This window comes from Natrix helvetica (genome assembly GCF_964273705.1).
Source record: "Natrix helvetica genome assembly, chromosome: 12".
Lineage (NCBI taxonomy): Eukaryota > Metazoa > Chordata > Lepidosauria > Squamata > Natricidae > Natrix > Natrix helvetica.
Window position 1 is genome coordinate 11,729,877 of NC_138556.1, and position 16,367 is coordinate 11,746,243.

General features: G+C 44.3%; 1 protein-coding gene across 1 annotated transcript; it reads left to right on the forward strand.

The window, feature by feature from the left end:
- The first annotated feature begins 273 nt into the window (after window positions 1-273).
- Window positions 274-15,078, forward strand: MINAR1 (membrane integral NOTCH2 associated receptor 1). Its single transcript, XM_081965103.1, has 4 exons — window positions 274-743; window positions 6,324-8,673; window positions 9,954-10,208; window positions 14,378-15,078. Exons 2-4 carry the CDS (start codon window positions 6,376-6,378, stop codon window positions 14,573-14,575), a joined length of 2,751 nt encoding a protein of 916 aa, XP_081821229.1. The 5' UTR covers window positions 274-743; window positions 6,324-6,375; the 3' UTR covers window positions 14,576-15,078.
- Window positions 15,079-16,367: the final 1,289 nt, after the last annotated feature.

The window sequence follows — 16,367 nt, forward strand, 5'->3', positions numbered from 1 at the left end:
CCCCGGTCTCTCTCTCTCTCTTTCTCTCCCCTCCCCGAAGCCCAGCTGGGCCAATGATGGACGAGCGGGCGCTTCGGAGGGGGAGAGGGAGCGCGCGCGGGAGAGGGGAAGGGGCCTTGGCAGCGAGAACGCGCGCCGCCGCCGCTGCGCGCGCGCTCCTCGGAGCTTGGCTCTGTTTGCTTCTGAGCCCGGGTGGAGGAGCGTCCCCGGCTCACCCATCGCCTCGCCCGAGGAGGGTCCGGAGCCGAGGCGCTGACACGTCTTCGTGGCCCCTCCGAGAGGGATGCTCCCGAAGGAAGGCGAGGGGCTGAGCGGCTGGATCGGCGCAAGCCATCCCCGGCGACCTCCGCAGTGTGCTGGGTTGGCGGATTTGGGCATCCCGTTGGCATCTGGTTTTCTTCTTCCTCCCGCCGCCCTTTTCTTCTTCTTCCTCCTCCTCCTCTTCCTCTTCCTCCTCCTCCTCTCTTTTTCTTGCAAATCAAATCTTGGCGCCATGGGGAGACTCTACTGGGAGACCTTTTTCTTCTGCTTTCTCTTCTTCCTACTGCTGGCAAAGTCCCGGCTGCAGGATAAGCAGTGGTGGGAGAAGAGCCTGACGTGAGGGTCGAGAAGAAACCGAAAGGAGACCCGCAAAACGGGGGGGGGGAAACCCAAACCAAGCCCAACAACACCACCAGCCCACCAACCCCAGATCTGCAGGCGCTCTTCGTTTCCTCCCTGTTCCTTCAAAAGGAAAGTTGGAGGTAAGGGGGACTGGGCGGCGATGGGTTTAGGATCGGGGCCACCCGCCTCGGCTTTTCCACCAAAGACGCCTTGGCGTCGGACTGTCCCTCCCGGAAAATCTTGGCAAAGAAAGAGCCAAGAAAGCCCGCGGGGAAAGCGGTCATCTCTTTCCAGGAAAAGAAAAAACACAACCCGTTGAAGTAGTTGGGAGAATTTGGGGGGGGGAGGGGGGATGCTGTTTGTGTGTGTGAAGGAAGCTGCCCCGGTTGGTCCTAGCCAAGTGTGGATTCTGGGGATTGTGTGCTCAATTTTAAGCCTCCAGCCTAGCTGCTCTTTGGATGGCCAAAGCCAAAGCCTAGTCGTTGGGCAACAGGATGGTGCAGGACCCTCGCCTCTGGAACCAGCCTTATTTTATATGAATGGATGAAACTGGGGGACCATAAAGCAGAGCTGTAAATCCTGGGGCGTGTGTGTGTGTGTGTGTGTGTGAGAGAGAGAGAGGGGGGGGGAGGGAGGGAGGAAGGGAAGGAGAGGGACTCAGCCCTATCTTTCCTCTAGCCTTCCCCCCCCCCTTGTTTCCTTGAGGGGAGGGAGGGAGAGGGAGAGAGAGAGGGGGGGCATACTGGATAGAACAAATTGATTGCAATGAAGAGAGGCTTGTATTTGCTTGTACTTCTCTTAGCCCCCATGGGGATTAGTGATAAATTGATGGCACAGAGGGGGGAAACTGCTTATAGCCTGATGTTTCTTCCGCTTTTTTGTGTTTAGGACAGTGGATAGAGGTGTTTGTGTGTGTGAGAGAGAGGGGGGGAGGGAGGGAAGGAGAGGGACTCAGCCCTATCTTTCCTCTAGCCCCCTCCCCTGGATTTCTTACCACCCAGCAGCACTGAATTTGGCTTTCACCTTTTTTTTCCTTGTTTCCTTGAGGGGAGAGAGGGAGAGGGAGAGAGAGAGGCACACTGGATAGAACAAATTGATTGCAACAAAGAGAGGCTTGGGTTTGCTTCTACTCTCTTAGCCCCCGTGGGGAGGAGTGATAAATTGATGGCACAGAGGGGGGAAACTGCTTATTTCTTCCGCTTTTTTGTGTTTTGGACAACCGATAGAGGTGTGTGTGTGTGTGTGTGTGTGTGTGTGTGTGTAGAGCTCCTCAGAATTTGGAGAAGACAGAAGCAGGGAGACCATTTCATGGACCCCCGTTCAGAATTTCTTCCAAAGGAACTGTGCGGAATCGCAATTCCTTAGCAGAAAGTCCTTGGGGTTGTTGTTGGGGGGATTTTTTTTGCCCTGCGAAGCAGACCCTAGCAGCAGGCGCCTCAGCATCCTTACTCTGAAGGGCTCTGGAGTTCTTTTGCTAAAGGTCCTCCATTTTTTTTATTATTAACCACAGGGTGGGAATGTTGGAATATCGGGACCTGCAAACCGTTCTGTTGTGAAGCTGTGTTTTGGGTCCCTCCTCCCTCAGCCGGTGATCTTGGATGGATAGTTGCAAGCATGTGTGCTGCAGTCATAAATCTGGAGGCACCTTTCTCTCTCTCTCTCTCTCTCTCTCTCTCTCTTCCTCTCTCTTTTGGGATGGTCCTTATAATTCTGGGTTCTTCTTCTCTCCCAATATTTTCCCTTTCTTCACCTGCTACTTACCTGATGCTCTGGATTGCATAATAATGATTGGCCCAAGGGCTTCCATGAAAGTGGTGATCTGCAAGGGGAAGTCTTATGGTGACTAACCACGAATGTCTTTGAAACTTGGCCGAAACTCAGCAGCGAGCCAATACGGTCTAGGTGAAAAGCAGTTCCCTTCTCCTTGAAAGTTGGATATTCTAGGTGGGTGCAAGCTGGTGTGCGGCCAGGCCTGTCAACCTGAAGAAAGGGAAAATATTCTCCTTCTGGAAAGTTAGGTCTAGGTTAAGTTTATTAGCCACGCATTCTAAACTAAATTAGCAACTTCTGCTACCATCCCTTCCCCGCACACCCGAATCAACCTTTGGATTTGGGCTGCTGCTTGGAGAAGACACGATGCCTGTGCCAAGATCTCTTCCTAAGGGTTCTTCCCTCCTCACCCTCCAAAATGCAGGGAATTGCAGCCTTGCAGTAAATGCTTGACTTGAGCTGATGAGGAAGCCCCCCTGGCAAATTATGTTGGGGGGCCCTCCCTTCTGTTCCCCAATGGCTTGGGAAGAGTGAATAAAAATCACATGAAGGCGGCTGCCTGCAGAAGATCTGATATCTGCCCTGGGATTTACAGAAATGCAGAGATTTTTAAAAAACAAAACCCAACAACCATGTATTTGCATCTTTGTGAAACACACTTGGTAGGAACCAAAACTCCAATTTATCTCCACTCCTATCCTGTAAGATCAGAGGAGGACAAAAAGGAGGGGTCCTTAGAAAAACCAGTTTGGGTACTATACAACATTCCCCTCCTCATGGTTGATCTACATTTTAATTTGAATTGTCTATGTATATGTACACACACACACACAAACACACGTGTATATGTGTGTGTACACACACACACAAAATATACATACACAACTGTTTTCTTTCTCCTTCCTTCATCTCGAGGCAAGCAAAGCATGTTTATCTGAGAACTGCCTTTCAGCCCCATTCTAGCAATGAGCTTGCTCAAGTGTTCATATCAGTTCTCATGGAACAATTCTGAGCCAGGACATACAAGCCGTTTGCTCTGCCTTAGGGAGGATGGCAGAAGGACAGAGGGGTATTTCTTGTTATTACTTAAAAGGCTGGTACGACTCCTGTCCATGTGTGACGACGGCCACGGAGAATTCAGTAGGGTTAGCTTCGAAGAGCTACATCGGTTGCAGTGGTAAAGGAGGAGGGGAATGTAAACAGTGAGGCAGAATGGTACAGTTAGAAGGGCAGAGTCTTCCTTACTGCTTATATTGGTGGGTTTTTTCCTCCTCCTGCATACCTGAATATCTGTGTGATTCTAGCAGGAGACCACTTATGGATTCGACGTAGCATGGGATGGCCCACAAAAGAATTCACATTTAGCTTGCTCACTTGTGTACCTTATGTTTGTGTGTGTGTGTGTGTGTGTGTGTGTGTGTGTGCCTGCTATGAGCATTGCTTCTTAGCAAACGTGTTTGAAAACTGCACCACTAATCTTTGCCCTGTGACAACCAATACGATTTCAATCATGGCAAATAAGGACGGATAGCCAGCTCTTCCCTCCCCTGCACCCCTGCCTGGAAAACCTTAGTGAAAAATATAGAATCAAATTTATAACGTTGAATTACAGTGCATGGGGGATAAAGTGTTTGAAAGCATAAGGTGCTGAACTGTGGCATTGGTAGTAGCAATATTGATAGCAAATTGTGTAAATTACGAATGGAGGAAAACCGGTACTTCTCCTTTGACAAATTCAGGAGCGAAAACTGGCGGTTTTGTTTACATACGGTAAAGTTACTTTTTCACATATATGTCAGCAGGCAATTTTAAATAGAAGAAGCAAGGCTTGCTAGGTTCAAGGCTTACTCTCAGAGAATAGGGGAAATAGAGTAGGGATTGTGTAGGCTTATGAGAACAGGTTTGAAACATGATTGTCCCAACAAGTCTGGATCAAATTAATAACAAATGTTTATTAGAGCTGCTTCTCTCTTCTGTGTCCTAGTTTATATTGTTGGAAGAAATGTCCTTCTGAGTTCAGTTCCAAGTGGGGGAAAAAGACACTGGAAACATGGAGACTGCTTGGAAAGATGGTTTAATGGTGGACAGGACCACATGGTTTGAGATGCTGGGAGGAAAAGGGAAGAGATGCTGAGAGTGCCCTGGTTTTATGCCCTCTCTGGGCCCCACCCCAGAGCCTCCCGCTCCTGTGTAAAAAATCCACTCTGATTGGTGGTCAGGCTCTCAGGAGGCTGGGGGGGGGGTCTTAGCTAACTTTGTAGGCTGTTTGTCTTTTGAGTCCCAAGCTTGGTTGAGCTGTTGCTAAGTGATTATGTAATGAAAGGGCTTTGGGATCACTATGATGGCTCTGCCTGAAGTAGGTAGATCTTTGTTATGTAGAATAGACTGGCTCAGGCCTTAATGGCCCATTGACAAAGGTGGGGGGGGGGGCAGGGGGCTGCTTTGTCTTTAAAACATGTTTCTCCTTTTCTCATCCAGGGAAATATAATATTCTGCCTTTTCAATATTTCCCAAAATATTTCATTTTTGGGGGAGAAGGATAGGTGCTAACTTCCTACAATTTGCAATTCTGCAATTGTTTCCATTAATCTTTAATTCTGTAATTGGAACACATTACGCATATTGACCAAATATTGCTTGGTCTTTTTTGGGAAGGGGAGTTAGATATGTGTTTTAGTTTCTTTTTTCTCTTTCAAAGGATAACTGCAAGCAAAATTAATGTCCCTGTGAATATAAACCTTGCAAAGTGATATGTGATTCATGCTTAACCCTAAGGGAGGGTTACCATATCTGGGCTGCCTAAACTGAGACGGCACCTAGGTGGCAGCAAAGAGCTGGCTTTCTGTGTTTCTCGTCTGCCATCTAGTGGTCTGGATTTTTGGCAGCCCTCTTAATTAATGATAGCAAAGTTGTTTTATTTATTATTTCCTGGTGGGGAATCCGGGACATAATCAACAGGACATATTTGGAGGGTTGAAATGATGAATTTACATAAATTTGTAGCCTGGCCCAATAGGAGTAATTTGAGAGGGGAAAAAACACTCACAAAATGGTTACTGTAATATATTGTGTCTATTAACAAAAGACCGATTTGTCAGAAGGCAGGTCCTTGAGTTGAGCTCTATCCCTTGGAAAGGGGGGGGGGGCATTAAGTTGACCTTGAGTGAAGGAGACCCCCTAGCTCTGGCCTTGCTAGCAGCCATGCTCAAAGAATTGTTTAAATTTTAAAAAATGATGTGGTAGCCTTGTGAAGGGACGTGGTGGCTCAGTGGCTAAGACACTGAGCTTGTTGATCAGAAAGGTCGGCAGTTCGAATCCCTAGCGCCGTGTAACGGTGTGAGCTCCCGTTACTTGTCCCAGCTTCTGCCAACCTAGTAGTTCAAAAGCGTATAAAAATGCAAGTAGAAAAATAGGAACCAACTTTGGTGGGAAGGTAATTGGGGTTCCATGTGCCTTCGGCGTTTAGTCATGCTGGCCCCATGACCACGGAGACGTCTTCGGCTTTGGAACAGAGATGAGCACTTCCCCCTAGAGTCGGGAATGACTAGCACATATGTGCGAGGGGAACTTTTACCTTTAGCCTGGTGAAAAGCTAGGCTTGTGATCCGTGTGTACAAGGATACATTCTGGGAGATGATGGATGGATGGATGGATGGATGGATAAAGAGAGATGAAGAGATGGATAGATGGAGGGAGGGAGGGAGAAAGGGAGAGCTATGGATATTACTCTAAACTCTTCAGAAGAGACATAGAACATGGTAAATTCTATTCTGTTTGCCTAATCATTCTTCAGAACCCCTTCATGCTAAAAGACAAAATTTGAATAGTTTGGAACGGGTACTGCACTTTTTATACTTGCAACACCCTCTCTTCATCAGCCACTAGTAGATCATTGAGATGCAATGACTTGTGATAACTACACTTTTGTTTTGTTTTGTTTTATCAATTAGCAGATAACCGGAGCAAAACCTTAAAGGTGAACTGCAGCCCTTCCTACCTACCATGGAGGCCCATCAAGAATCTTCTGTGTTCCTGATGAACATCTTGGAGGAACTGGATACTAAGCAGAACTCTGTTTCCTATCAGGACCTCTGCAAATCATTATGTGCTCGATTTGACTTGTCCCAGCTGGCCAAGCTAAGGAGCGTGCTTTTCTATACGGCCTGCCTGGATCCCAATTTCCCGGCCACTTTGTTCAAGGACAAAATGAGATGCAATGTCAACAATCAGCAGTCCAAGAAGATCATGGTGGCCGCCGATATTGTGACGATCTTCAACCTCATCCAGATGAACGGGGGCATGGCCAAGGAGAAGCTGCCCATCGCCCGAGAGAAAGTGAGGAAAAAAGAGTCGCTGGACTCCTGCCGATCGGACAACGAGGTGTGCAATATGGCGGACTGCGTGGGGAACTGCGAACTGCAAGATGGGGAATTCGGCAGGGGCTACTCCAGCAAGAGGGCTTCCAAATGTAGACAGGGGGATTGCAAAGACTGTACTCCATTTGTACCCACTTCAGAGATGAACATTTTGCTGGGGGTGAATAAAGAGGTCAAAGGCCGAACCGCTTCTCTTGATCGGTTGCAAGCTTTGGCAACCTACACCATTGCCAATTCTCCCTCCTGTGAAATGCAGAGCACTTACTTCCCCATGAACATTGATACGGATTCCATCTCAGACCAGGAGTCACTACCTCCCAGCTCGGGCATGAAGGAATCCTTCCTTCCGAGCGACGAGCCCTTTTTGATGCAGTCCTGCATGCAGAAGCGCAACATCTTCAAGGAAGACTTCCATAACCTCATCACCATTTCGCCCAGCTTGATGTCGCCTCCAGGCAAAGTGGACGATGAGCTTGGAGAACCCCCAAGCCAAAAGGAAACCACCAAGCAGACCTTCTTCAACCACAGCTTCGAAATACCTTACAGTAACCAGTATTTGAACCCCATTTATTCCCCCATTCCGGAGAAGAGACGAGCCAAGCATGAAAGCTTAGATGATCTCCAAGCTTCGACCTATTTTGGCCCAACAACTATCCTTGGTCCTCAAGAGACGAAACGATGGTTGGGAAAGCCAAGCAAATCAACTCCCTGGCCGGTCAAGAGTTGGAGTTTGAACACGGAGGAAGTACCTGATTTTGAAAGATCCTTTTTTAACAGGAAACAGCCAGAAGAGAAGATCCAATACCAAAGTTCAAAGAGCCAGCCGATGAATTTTTCCGCTTCTGAGAGGCACCAACAGTATCTCAGCTCTAAAGAACAGCAAGCCATGATGCAGGCCAATTACGGGGTCAAATCAAATGGGCATAAATCCAAAGACATCCCCTCCATCTTAGAAGTCGACAAGCACGAGCCCATCAAAAAGTTTAAAGACAAAAGCATTAACTGCACCGCCGTTCAGCTTCAAAGCATTGATAAAACCAGTAGCGTCGGGACGCAGACCGATCGGCAAGGGCTGGAACGCAAAAAATTCAAGGAGATGACCCACCCAAACCAAAGTAAGTATGGCGAGAGACACTCCTTGAAGCAATCTGACGACGACTCTGAAATCGTCAGTGACGACATTAGCGATATTTTCCGATTTCTGGATGACATGAGCGTCTCCGGCTCTACAGGAGTGATCCAATCTTCTTGTTATAACAGCACTGGCTCCCTTTCTCAGATCCACAAATCTGACTGCGAAAGCTCCCCAGAACACCATTTAGCTAAAATTTCCAACGGAAGCTCTGGCAGCAACCTAGACAAACTATCTCGGCTGGAGATCAGCAACACAGACGATGAGCTGAAAACCAGTGTTTGCAAACTAGTCCTAAGGATTGGAGAAATCGAAAAGAAACTGGAATCCCTCTCCGGGGTCAAGGATGAGATTTCTCAGGTCCTGGGGAAGCTAAGCAAACTGGACCAAAAGATCCAGCAGCCGGAGAGTATGAGTGTCCAGCTCGATCTTAATTCCTTGACCAGTGAGATTCCCTCAGAAGACAGCACCTCCCCCAGGATTTTTTCATGCCACAATTCGTCCCACGGGGGCAAACTGGAGAATAACCCAGACTGGTGCTGCTCTGATGCCAGTGGCAGCAACAGCGAGAGCCTTCGTGTCAAAGCCTTGAAAAAGAGCTTGTTCACCAGGAGATCCTCACGATCTTTAACCGAGGAAAACAGTGCCACCGAATCTAAGATTGCAAGCATTTCCAACTCCCCTAGAGACTGGCGTGCCATCACCTATGCCAACCAAGCTGGCATCACAGAGGAAGAGATGAAAGAGCGAAGTGGGACGGAAAACAAAGATTGGCAACGGAAATCCAAAGAGGTATAATTCCTTTTTTTTCTCCCCCGGGTTCAATCAGTAATATATTCATGTTTTCGCATAGAAGTACAGTTGAGATGTTCTCATAAGCTCCTAATACTAATAATCCTGTGTCTGAAGCAACAAAGAGGTGAAAGGATTTGTCAATGACATCACCAACGTCCAATTGTGGGCTCCTTTCACATCTCCATGAAGGTGCCCACCCAAATGGTGCCCATTTATCTACTTGTTATTGCACACTTTCGAATTGTTGGCTTGGTAGGAGCTGGTATGTGTGATGAGAGTTCACTCTCTCCCTCCCAGCAACAAGTCTCAAACGCTTTTCTAGATAATGTGGTTACTCCTTTTATTATTATTATTATTATTATTATTATTATTATTATTATTATTATTATTATTATTATTATTATTATTATTATTATTATTATTAAATCTGTTTAATGAAGCAGACATTTAAAACAATGAAAGTTTGGGTATGGTTGTGGCCCACCAGCGGCCAGCAGAGCTGGCAGCAGATTTGGACAGTGAGGAGGTTGGAGAGGAGCATGGGCCAATCCTGGAGTCGGGGGAAGGCTCTGATGGGAGCTCTTTGTCGGAGGCAGAGAGGGGGCCAGAGCCATCTGACAGTTATCAGCTGCCTTCACAGTCAGACATCAATGAGGCAGATAAACAGCTGGAGCCTGTTCCCAGTGTGCGCATGCACAGAGTTGCCAGACGAAGGGAACAGTTAAAGAACAGGGGTTGACTTGGGAGTAAGGCCGCAGGTGGACAATAAATAGCTCCTCCCAGAGGAAATAAAAGAGGAGCGAAAGGGGAGTGGAGTTTGCAGGAGACAATTAGATCACTTAATTGGTTCGTGACTCTCCAAGACTCCTTGCCAAGTTTTGCAGATATCGGCTTGTCAGCTTGCCAAGCCAGATAAGGTCTGTGACTGCAAATCCTCCCTTGAAAGACTTTGTTGGATGTGAATGAGCAGAATTCACAGTCAATTAATAAAAGGGTTTTTTTGTTGGGACAAGAAGTTTGCTTTGGGAAGCCTCGGTCAGAACAGATATAATTTCACAGCCCTCTTTTTGACTTGTGCAGTGTACAGGTCCTTAATGGAAGGCAGGTTGGTAGTGTGAAAAGTTTGAAAGTTTATGCAAGATCTCCTCTGCACAGCAAACCTTTAATGCTAAACCCCTTCAGGACCATCATGCATGCATGTTTTCCGTTGTTGTCTGCTCAGAATCCCCATTGGGCCTTTCTAAGGATACCCACCCAACTTTCACACCTTGTTGCAGGCCGATCGGCAGTACGAAATCCCTCAGCCATATCGCCATTCCAAACCACCCAAAGACGGTTTCCTGATAGAGCAAGTCTTTAGCCCTCACCCTTATCCGGCATCACTCAAATCCCATATGAAGACCAACCCTCTTTACACAGACATGCGCTTGACAGAGCTGGCTGAAGTGAAACGAGTCCAGCCTTCGTGGACCGTTGAGGAATACACCAGGAATTCGGGAGAGAAAGGGAAGCTGGCATCTTTGGACCTACAGGTGAGACACTTCTTCCCTATTCTTGGGGATCCGCCTCTGCCTACAGTGTCAGGGTGTAAATTCAGCCCTGTATTTAATGAGGGGATGAACTGTGGCTTCTCCTTGAAGTATACTTATTATTTATTTATTTATTCGATTTATCAGTCGCGCCCTCTCCGCGACTTGATAATTAAGCAAAATAAACCCGAGATATATTCTAAGAAACGCATTTTATTGTAAAGAAAGTAAAAACAAAACTTACTAACTAAACGATTACATTTTGGCAGAGTTCCTGCCTACCACCTTGGCAGGCGAACAAAAGACAAAGAAAGTGAAATAATGATGAAGGAATGTGGAAGAATGTGTGGATATGCACAGTGAGTTTAGTGATAAGAGTAAGATCAGTCTACCGTATGTCTTAGAGTCGAAGCACAGCTGGCAAACAAAAAAACGCAGTGACATACAGGCCAGCGGTCTCCAACCTTTTGGGCACCCGGGACCGATTCAGTGGTGGGATTCAATTTTTTTTTTTTGCTACCGGTTCTGTGGGCATGGCTTGGTGAGCGTGGCATGGTTGCCGTGGCAGGGGAAGGATACATGCAAAATCCCCATTCCCTCCCCACACCATTTAACTTGCTTCCCAGCTCTGTTCTCCTGTTCAGGGCAACAAAAGAAGATCGGCTGGGAGGAAGCTGTGGGCAGGGCCAGCCTATTTGCCGGTTCTACGAACTACTCAAAATTTCCGCTACAGGTTCTCCAGAACCTGTCAGAACTGGCTGAATAACACCTCTGATTTGGTAGCTTGCCAGTTGTACCCGTTTGCTGTCATCCCAAATTCCAGAGGGGATGATTATTATTATTTTTTTGGAAACTGCAGTTATCTTCCTTCTGATCTCCCTACAGACAAGATACTTCTCACAGCTTTCTCTTGCTCAGGTGTCAAGATTCGGAATTAATCAGCCACTTGGAGCCCCAGCAGACTCGGGGGGTGGAAAGGTTCAGTCACAAGGTGTTGCTCTGATTTGACTCGAGGGCATCTTGTCAGCCGTTTTTTTTAAGCAAGGCTGCCAAATGAAAAGCAAAGAAGCACTGCAACAAGGGAGCGAGAGAGTTCCACTTCAGAAGGAGCCTATCTGTCCCACCTTGGTAAACTTGGGGGCAGGAGAGTCAAGGGAACCGTCAGGGTAGAGCTACCTACCTTTGTGCTGCCAGATCCAGCACAGTTTTTCTTTTTCTTTTGAATAAATCAGAAAGCTTTCAAATATAATCATTCTCCTTCCCATCCTGTTAACTGTCATCCTTCCCTCGGGACTGGCCCAAGATGCTGCTATCCATATCACAATAGTGTAACAGCCTTCAGATCCATGGTGACCCATCTGCTCCTTTAGATCTTCCCAGAGTTTTGTCCATTTGGGGCTGAAAATTAAATAATACAGGCACAGTATGCCTCTTATAGACGTATCTTAAAAGAAAAAGAAAACCCAATGTTTAACATTTAAATAGAATAGGATAGGATAGGATAGGAAAGAATAGAATAGAATAGAATAGAATAGAATAGAATAGAATAGAATAGAATAGAATAGAATAGAATAGAATAGAATTCTTTATTGGCCAAGTGTGATTTGATACACAAGGAATTTGTCATTGGTGCATAAGCTCCCATTGTACATAAAGAAAAATAAAATAGAATGCATTCATCAAAAGTCATAAGGATAAGATAGGATAGGATAGAATAGGATAGAATAGAATAGAATAGAATAGAATTCTTTATTGGCCATGTGTGATTGGACACACAAGGAATTTGTCTTTGGTGTATAAGTTCTCAATGTACATAAAGAAAAATAAAATAGAATGCATTCATCAAGAGTCATAAGGATAGGATAGGATAGGATAGAATAGAATAAAATAGAATAGAATAGAATTCTTTATTGGCCATGTGTGATTGGACACACAAGGAATTTGTCTTTGGTGTATAAGTTCTCAATGTACATAAAGAAAAATAAAACAGAATGCATTCATCAAAAGTCATAAGGATAGGATAGAATAGGATAGAATAGGATAGAATAGGATAGAATAGGATAGAATAGGATAGAATAGGATAGAATAGGATAGAATAGGATAGGATAGAATAGAATAGAATAGAATAGAATAGAATAGAATTCTTTATTGGCCAAGTGTGATTGGACACACAAGGAATTTGTCTTTGGTGCAGATGCTCTCAGTGCAAAAGATACATTTGTCAAGAATCATAAGATGCAACACTTAATGATAGTCACATGGTACAAATAAGCAATCAAATCGTACTAGGAAACAAATAAAACAATATAAATTGTAGAGATACAATTTATATTGTTATGCTAAAGTTAAAATTGCACCAAATGTTTAAAATTGGGGACAAATGCAAAAAGTTCATGCTGTCTACGATGTGAATCAGATGAATTAGAACTGAATTTTATTTTATTGGAATTATATGATGGGAATCTCTGGAAATAGAGGGCAATAAAGAGAGACAGATCTTCATTCCCTCTGATGTTTTGGGGTTTTTATAAAAAAATCACAGTCCTTTGATTACCAAAACACAACAACATCATGCAGAATAAATTATTTTCACTTTTGTAGGGGGGCTTTGAAGTCCTATTTTCTCCCAGGCCCTGAGCCAAGATGCATCCTGAACTACATCTGCACTTTCGGAGTTAATTGTCTGTGGTGTTTTTATTGATAACTTATTTTGCAATGTGATACTTTTAACCCTAGAATTGCTTGGAAAATGGGTGGCTTTAAAAACCGAATAAATAAATAAATAAATAATTCCCCCCCCCCCTCTCTCTCACAGACACACACATCTCATCGCATTGGGTGAAAAAATATGTTTTCATACTTCTTTCCGTAAAGAGGAATTTTGGAGACTGTGATATTTTTCCACTTATTTAGTGGCAAGGAGACCAAAGAGAAATGGGAAAATCTGGTCTCTTACCAATGCTGTTGATTTAATTCATGTATGGGCCACCTCAACTGCCAAATAATTCTAGATGGCAAGCAATAAATTAATAACAAAAGGAAAGAAACAATAGCATTTTAAATAACAAAAGGAAAGAAACAATAGCATTTTAATAACAAAAGAAAAGAAACAATAGCATTTTAATAACAAAAGAAAAGAAAAGAAAAAAACCAGTAAAAAACCACAAGAGAATATTCATAGCTCAGGGTTGAACGATGGTGTCCTTGGTGCTCTCTGAGTGTGGTTGCTTTTATGGAGATGTTTCATTACCCAACTAGGTAACATCATCAGCAAACATCCCTCTCAACTGCCACCTTACACTTGCTTGTGTGCTTCACTACTATGAGGTGACAGTCTGTACTGAACTCTGGGGAGAGGGAAGGGGGAATGCTTGTGGGAAAGCGAAAGTAGCAACTGCTGTAACTCCCTGAGATGCTGCTTCAAGGTCATCCAATTTGGAGAAGAATGCAGCTGGATACATACTATATTTGAAATGTCCATTCTGAAAACAACTTGCTTAAACCTGGTCGGTCATGGGGGGAGGGGTCAGTGTGGAGGCAGTTAAAGGAGGGAAATGTTGAACTTAGGGATTTTGCTCCATGATTCTCAGTTCTGGCTATGCATTACTGCAATATACTTGTATTCTAATAAAATTATACTTTCCCAATATGGAGCCAAGGATCATTTCTATTTAGTGATAGCCACTCCCTTCCAGCAGTGATAGAATAACAGAGTTGGAAGGGACCTTGGAGGTCTTCTAGTCCAACTCTCTGCTCAGGCAAGATATAACAACCCTATAACATTTCAGACAAATAGTTGTCTTTAAAAACTTCCAGTGTTGGAGCATTCACAACTTCTGGAGGCAATTGTTCTCACTGTCAGGAAATGATGATGTTATCTAGTTGGGTAATGAAAAAAGAAAGAAAGAAAGAAAGAAAGAAAGAAAGAAAGAAAGAAAGAAAGAAAGAAAGAAAGAAAGAAAAAGAAACAACAAAAGCTCAGAGAGTGGCAAGGACCACACAAAGTATATTTTAGCCTAGCATGCTGGATCAGATCTACCCAGATTGTGAAGGTAGCATATTTTGCTCAGCCAGCTAATGATGTATGCGGTAAATGATTTATGGAGAGAGAGGAGATGGAAAAACTGTCTTTTTAATGCTCCTCCACGTTTTGTATTTTTTTTTAATTTCAGACTCAAGAATCCTTGAATCCCAACAATTTAGAATATTGGATGGAGGATATCTATACACCAGGATACGATTCGTTAATAAAGCGTAAGGAGGCTGAATTCCGAAGAGCGAAAGTTTGTAAAATATCTGCTCTAATTGCAGCCGCCGCCTGTACAGTTATTTTGGTCATCGTGGTTCCAATATGTACTATGAAATCGTGAATCCCCAGGATGGCCGAATCAACCAACTGCCTTGTACAGAATTTTGCTTTGGATATCCCATCGTTGTTTAACATATCCCAGTATGGCAAAAAATAAAAATAACAAAAATGTTCCCACTCGTTGGGAAGGATACGTCGGACGATCCCAACAAGCAAGCATGCAAAGAATTTTAGGTGTATTTTTTTTTAATTGTATTCAATTGAAAGAAAAAAAAGTCCAACATCCTTTTAAACCAGCAACATGCCTAGCAGACTTAAAGGCGCCTCGGTTTAAATTTTTACAAGTGGATTTTCCCTGCGTCCTCTGAAGACAAGAAAAAATGTCCCCCTGTAACTGGAAATGGATGAAGAGCAAAAAGTGGTGGTGGTTTTTTTTTTTTTTTTTTTTTGTCCTTCCTGTACTTTTCTACTGAATTATTATATATAGATGACTATTAATTCTTGTACAATATGCATTTACCAGACAGAGAGCAACCCTTAGCGTTTCCCGAAATGTAAACTATCTGAATGTATTGTGTATCCCATTTTGTTACACGTTCCTTATGGGTTAAGTTTCAAAAACAGATTGTGTGTCTCTTGGAGAGATTGTGTGCTCCTCCCCCTGGAATTCATAAGGGCTGTTTGTAATCTGGTCTCGCCCTACAGGTTCCTTTGAGATCATCCCAAGGTAGGGAGGTCATGCCATCTGCTGTAGACCAAAAAAAGGTTGCGTTGAACAAGCCCTTTCTGATAGGGGACATTTGCATAAATGTCACATTTATGAAAAAGAACCTGGCATGTGCACCGCAGTCCTTTGACTTTTTTTTCCACCTCCACAAATGGTACCTAAATGTCTTCCTTTCATCCAGCTTTGGCCATCTGCAATTGAATGACTTCCAAGAAGTGCTTCTTGGCTTTCATACATTCTTGGAACTATAAGCAAGAAAGTGATATGTATAACATCTGGCTATGCATAGGTTGGCAAGGTATTTTGCAGCTGGGCATAAAGTGGTGCTTCTCCAATGCATTTTTGGAACATGCTCATTTGAATCCCTCTTCTGTAAGAAATATCTTGTGCCTTTTGAAATGTGAACCAATAGGATTGTAGTGGTGTCTGTGTGAATTTGGCCACCAGATTTTCATTTAGAAAAACAAACAAAACAAAACTTGGGCATTGACACAACACAGCTAACCAAATTCACCTTAACCAAACTGGCTAAGGTACTGTGTCAGTCCCAAAAATGGGTTAAGCCAGTCACCAGGTTAAGCATGTTAGGCAAATGCAGGCCAGGATCAGATTAGCAATAAGACCCTGTTGGGAGCCAACTAGCATATTTTGTATTCTTTATACATGTCTCTTAGATGAATTTGATTTTTTTAAAAAAGTGTGCGCCTTAGTAGACAATTTACTTTGGGAAGATGAATCTGCAGAGAGATGCTTGTTAGATTCTTTGCAATTTTTTGTGGTTGATTGTAAACTTGATGGCCAACCAGGATTAATTCCAAGCAATTTGTGAAATGACTGCAGAGGTGCGTGTCACATACTGTAACTACCGGTTCGCCCAGCACCGGAAATGTGTATGGCATCATTGCGTCTTCCGCATATGCGTGCAGTGTCAAAAACACAGTGATTGCGTTTTTGACACTGCACGGGATTGTGCCAGGTCGGGATTGTGCCAGGTCGCAACTACCGGTTCACCCGAACTGGTCCAAACTGGCAGCAGCCCACCATTGCCAGTTCAGCCTACTTAGTTATGGATCAATGGAAATCTGGCCAATAGAGCTGCTGTCTTCAGTGTGTTAACAGAAAGCAG

Excerpts from the sequence above, each read along its gene's own strand:
- MINAR1 (XM_081965103.1), top strand. The coding sequence starts at position 6,376 with ATGGAGGCCCATCAAGAATCTTCTGTGTTCCTGATGAACATCTTGGAG. Across the intron at positions 8,674-9,953 it reads GGCAACGGAAATCCAAAGAG|GCCGATCGGCAGTACGAAAT; the intron begins GTATAATTCCTT and ends ACCTTGTTGCAG. Across the intron at positions 10,209-14,377 it reads TGGCATCTTTGGACCTACAG|ACTCAAGAATCCTTGAATCC; the intron begins GTGAGACACTTC and ends TTTTAATTTCAG.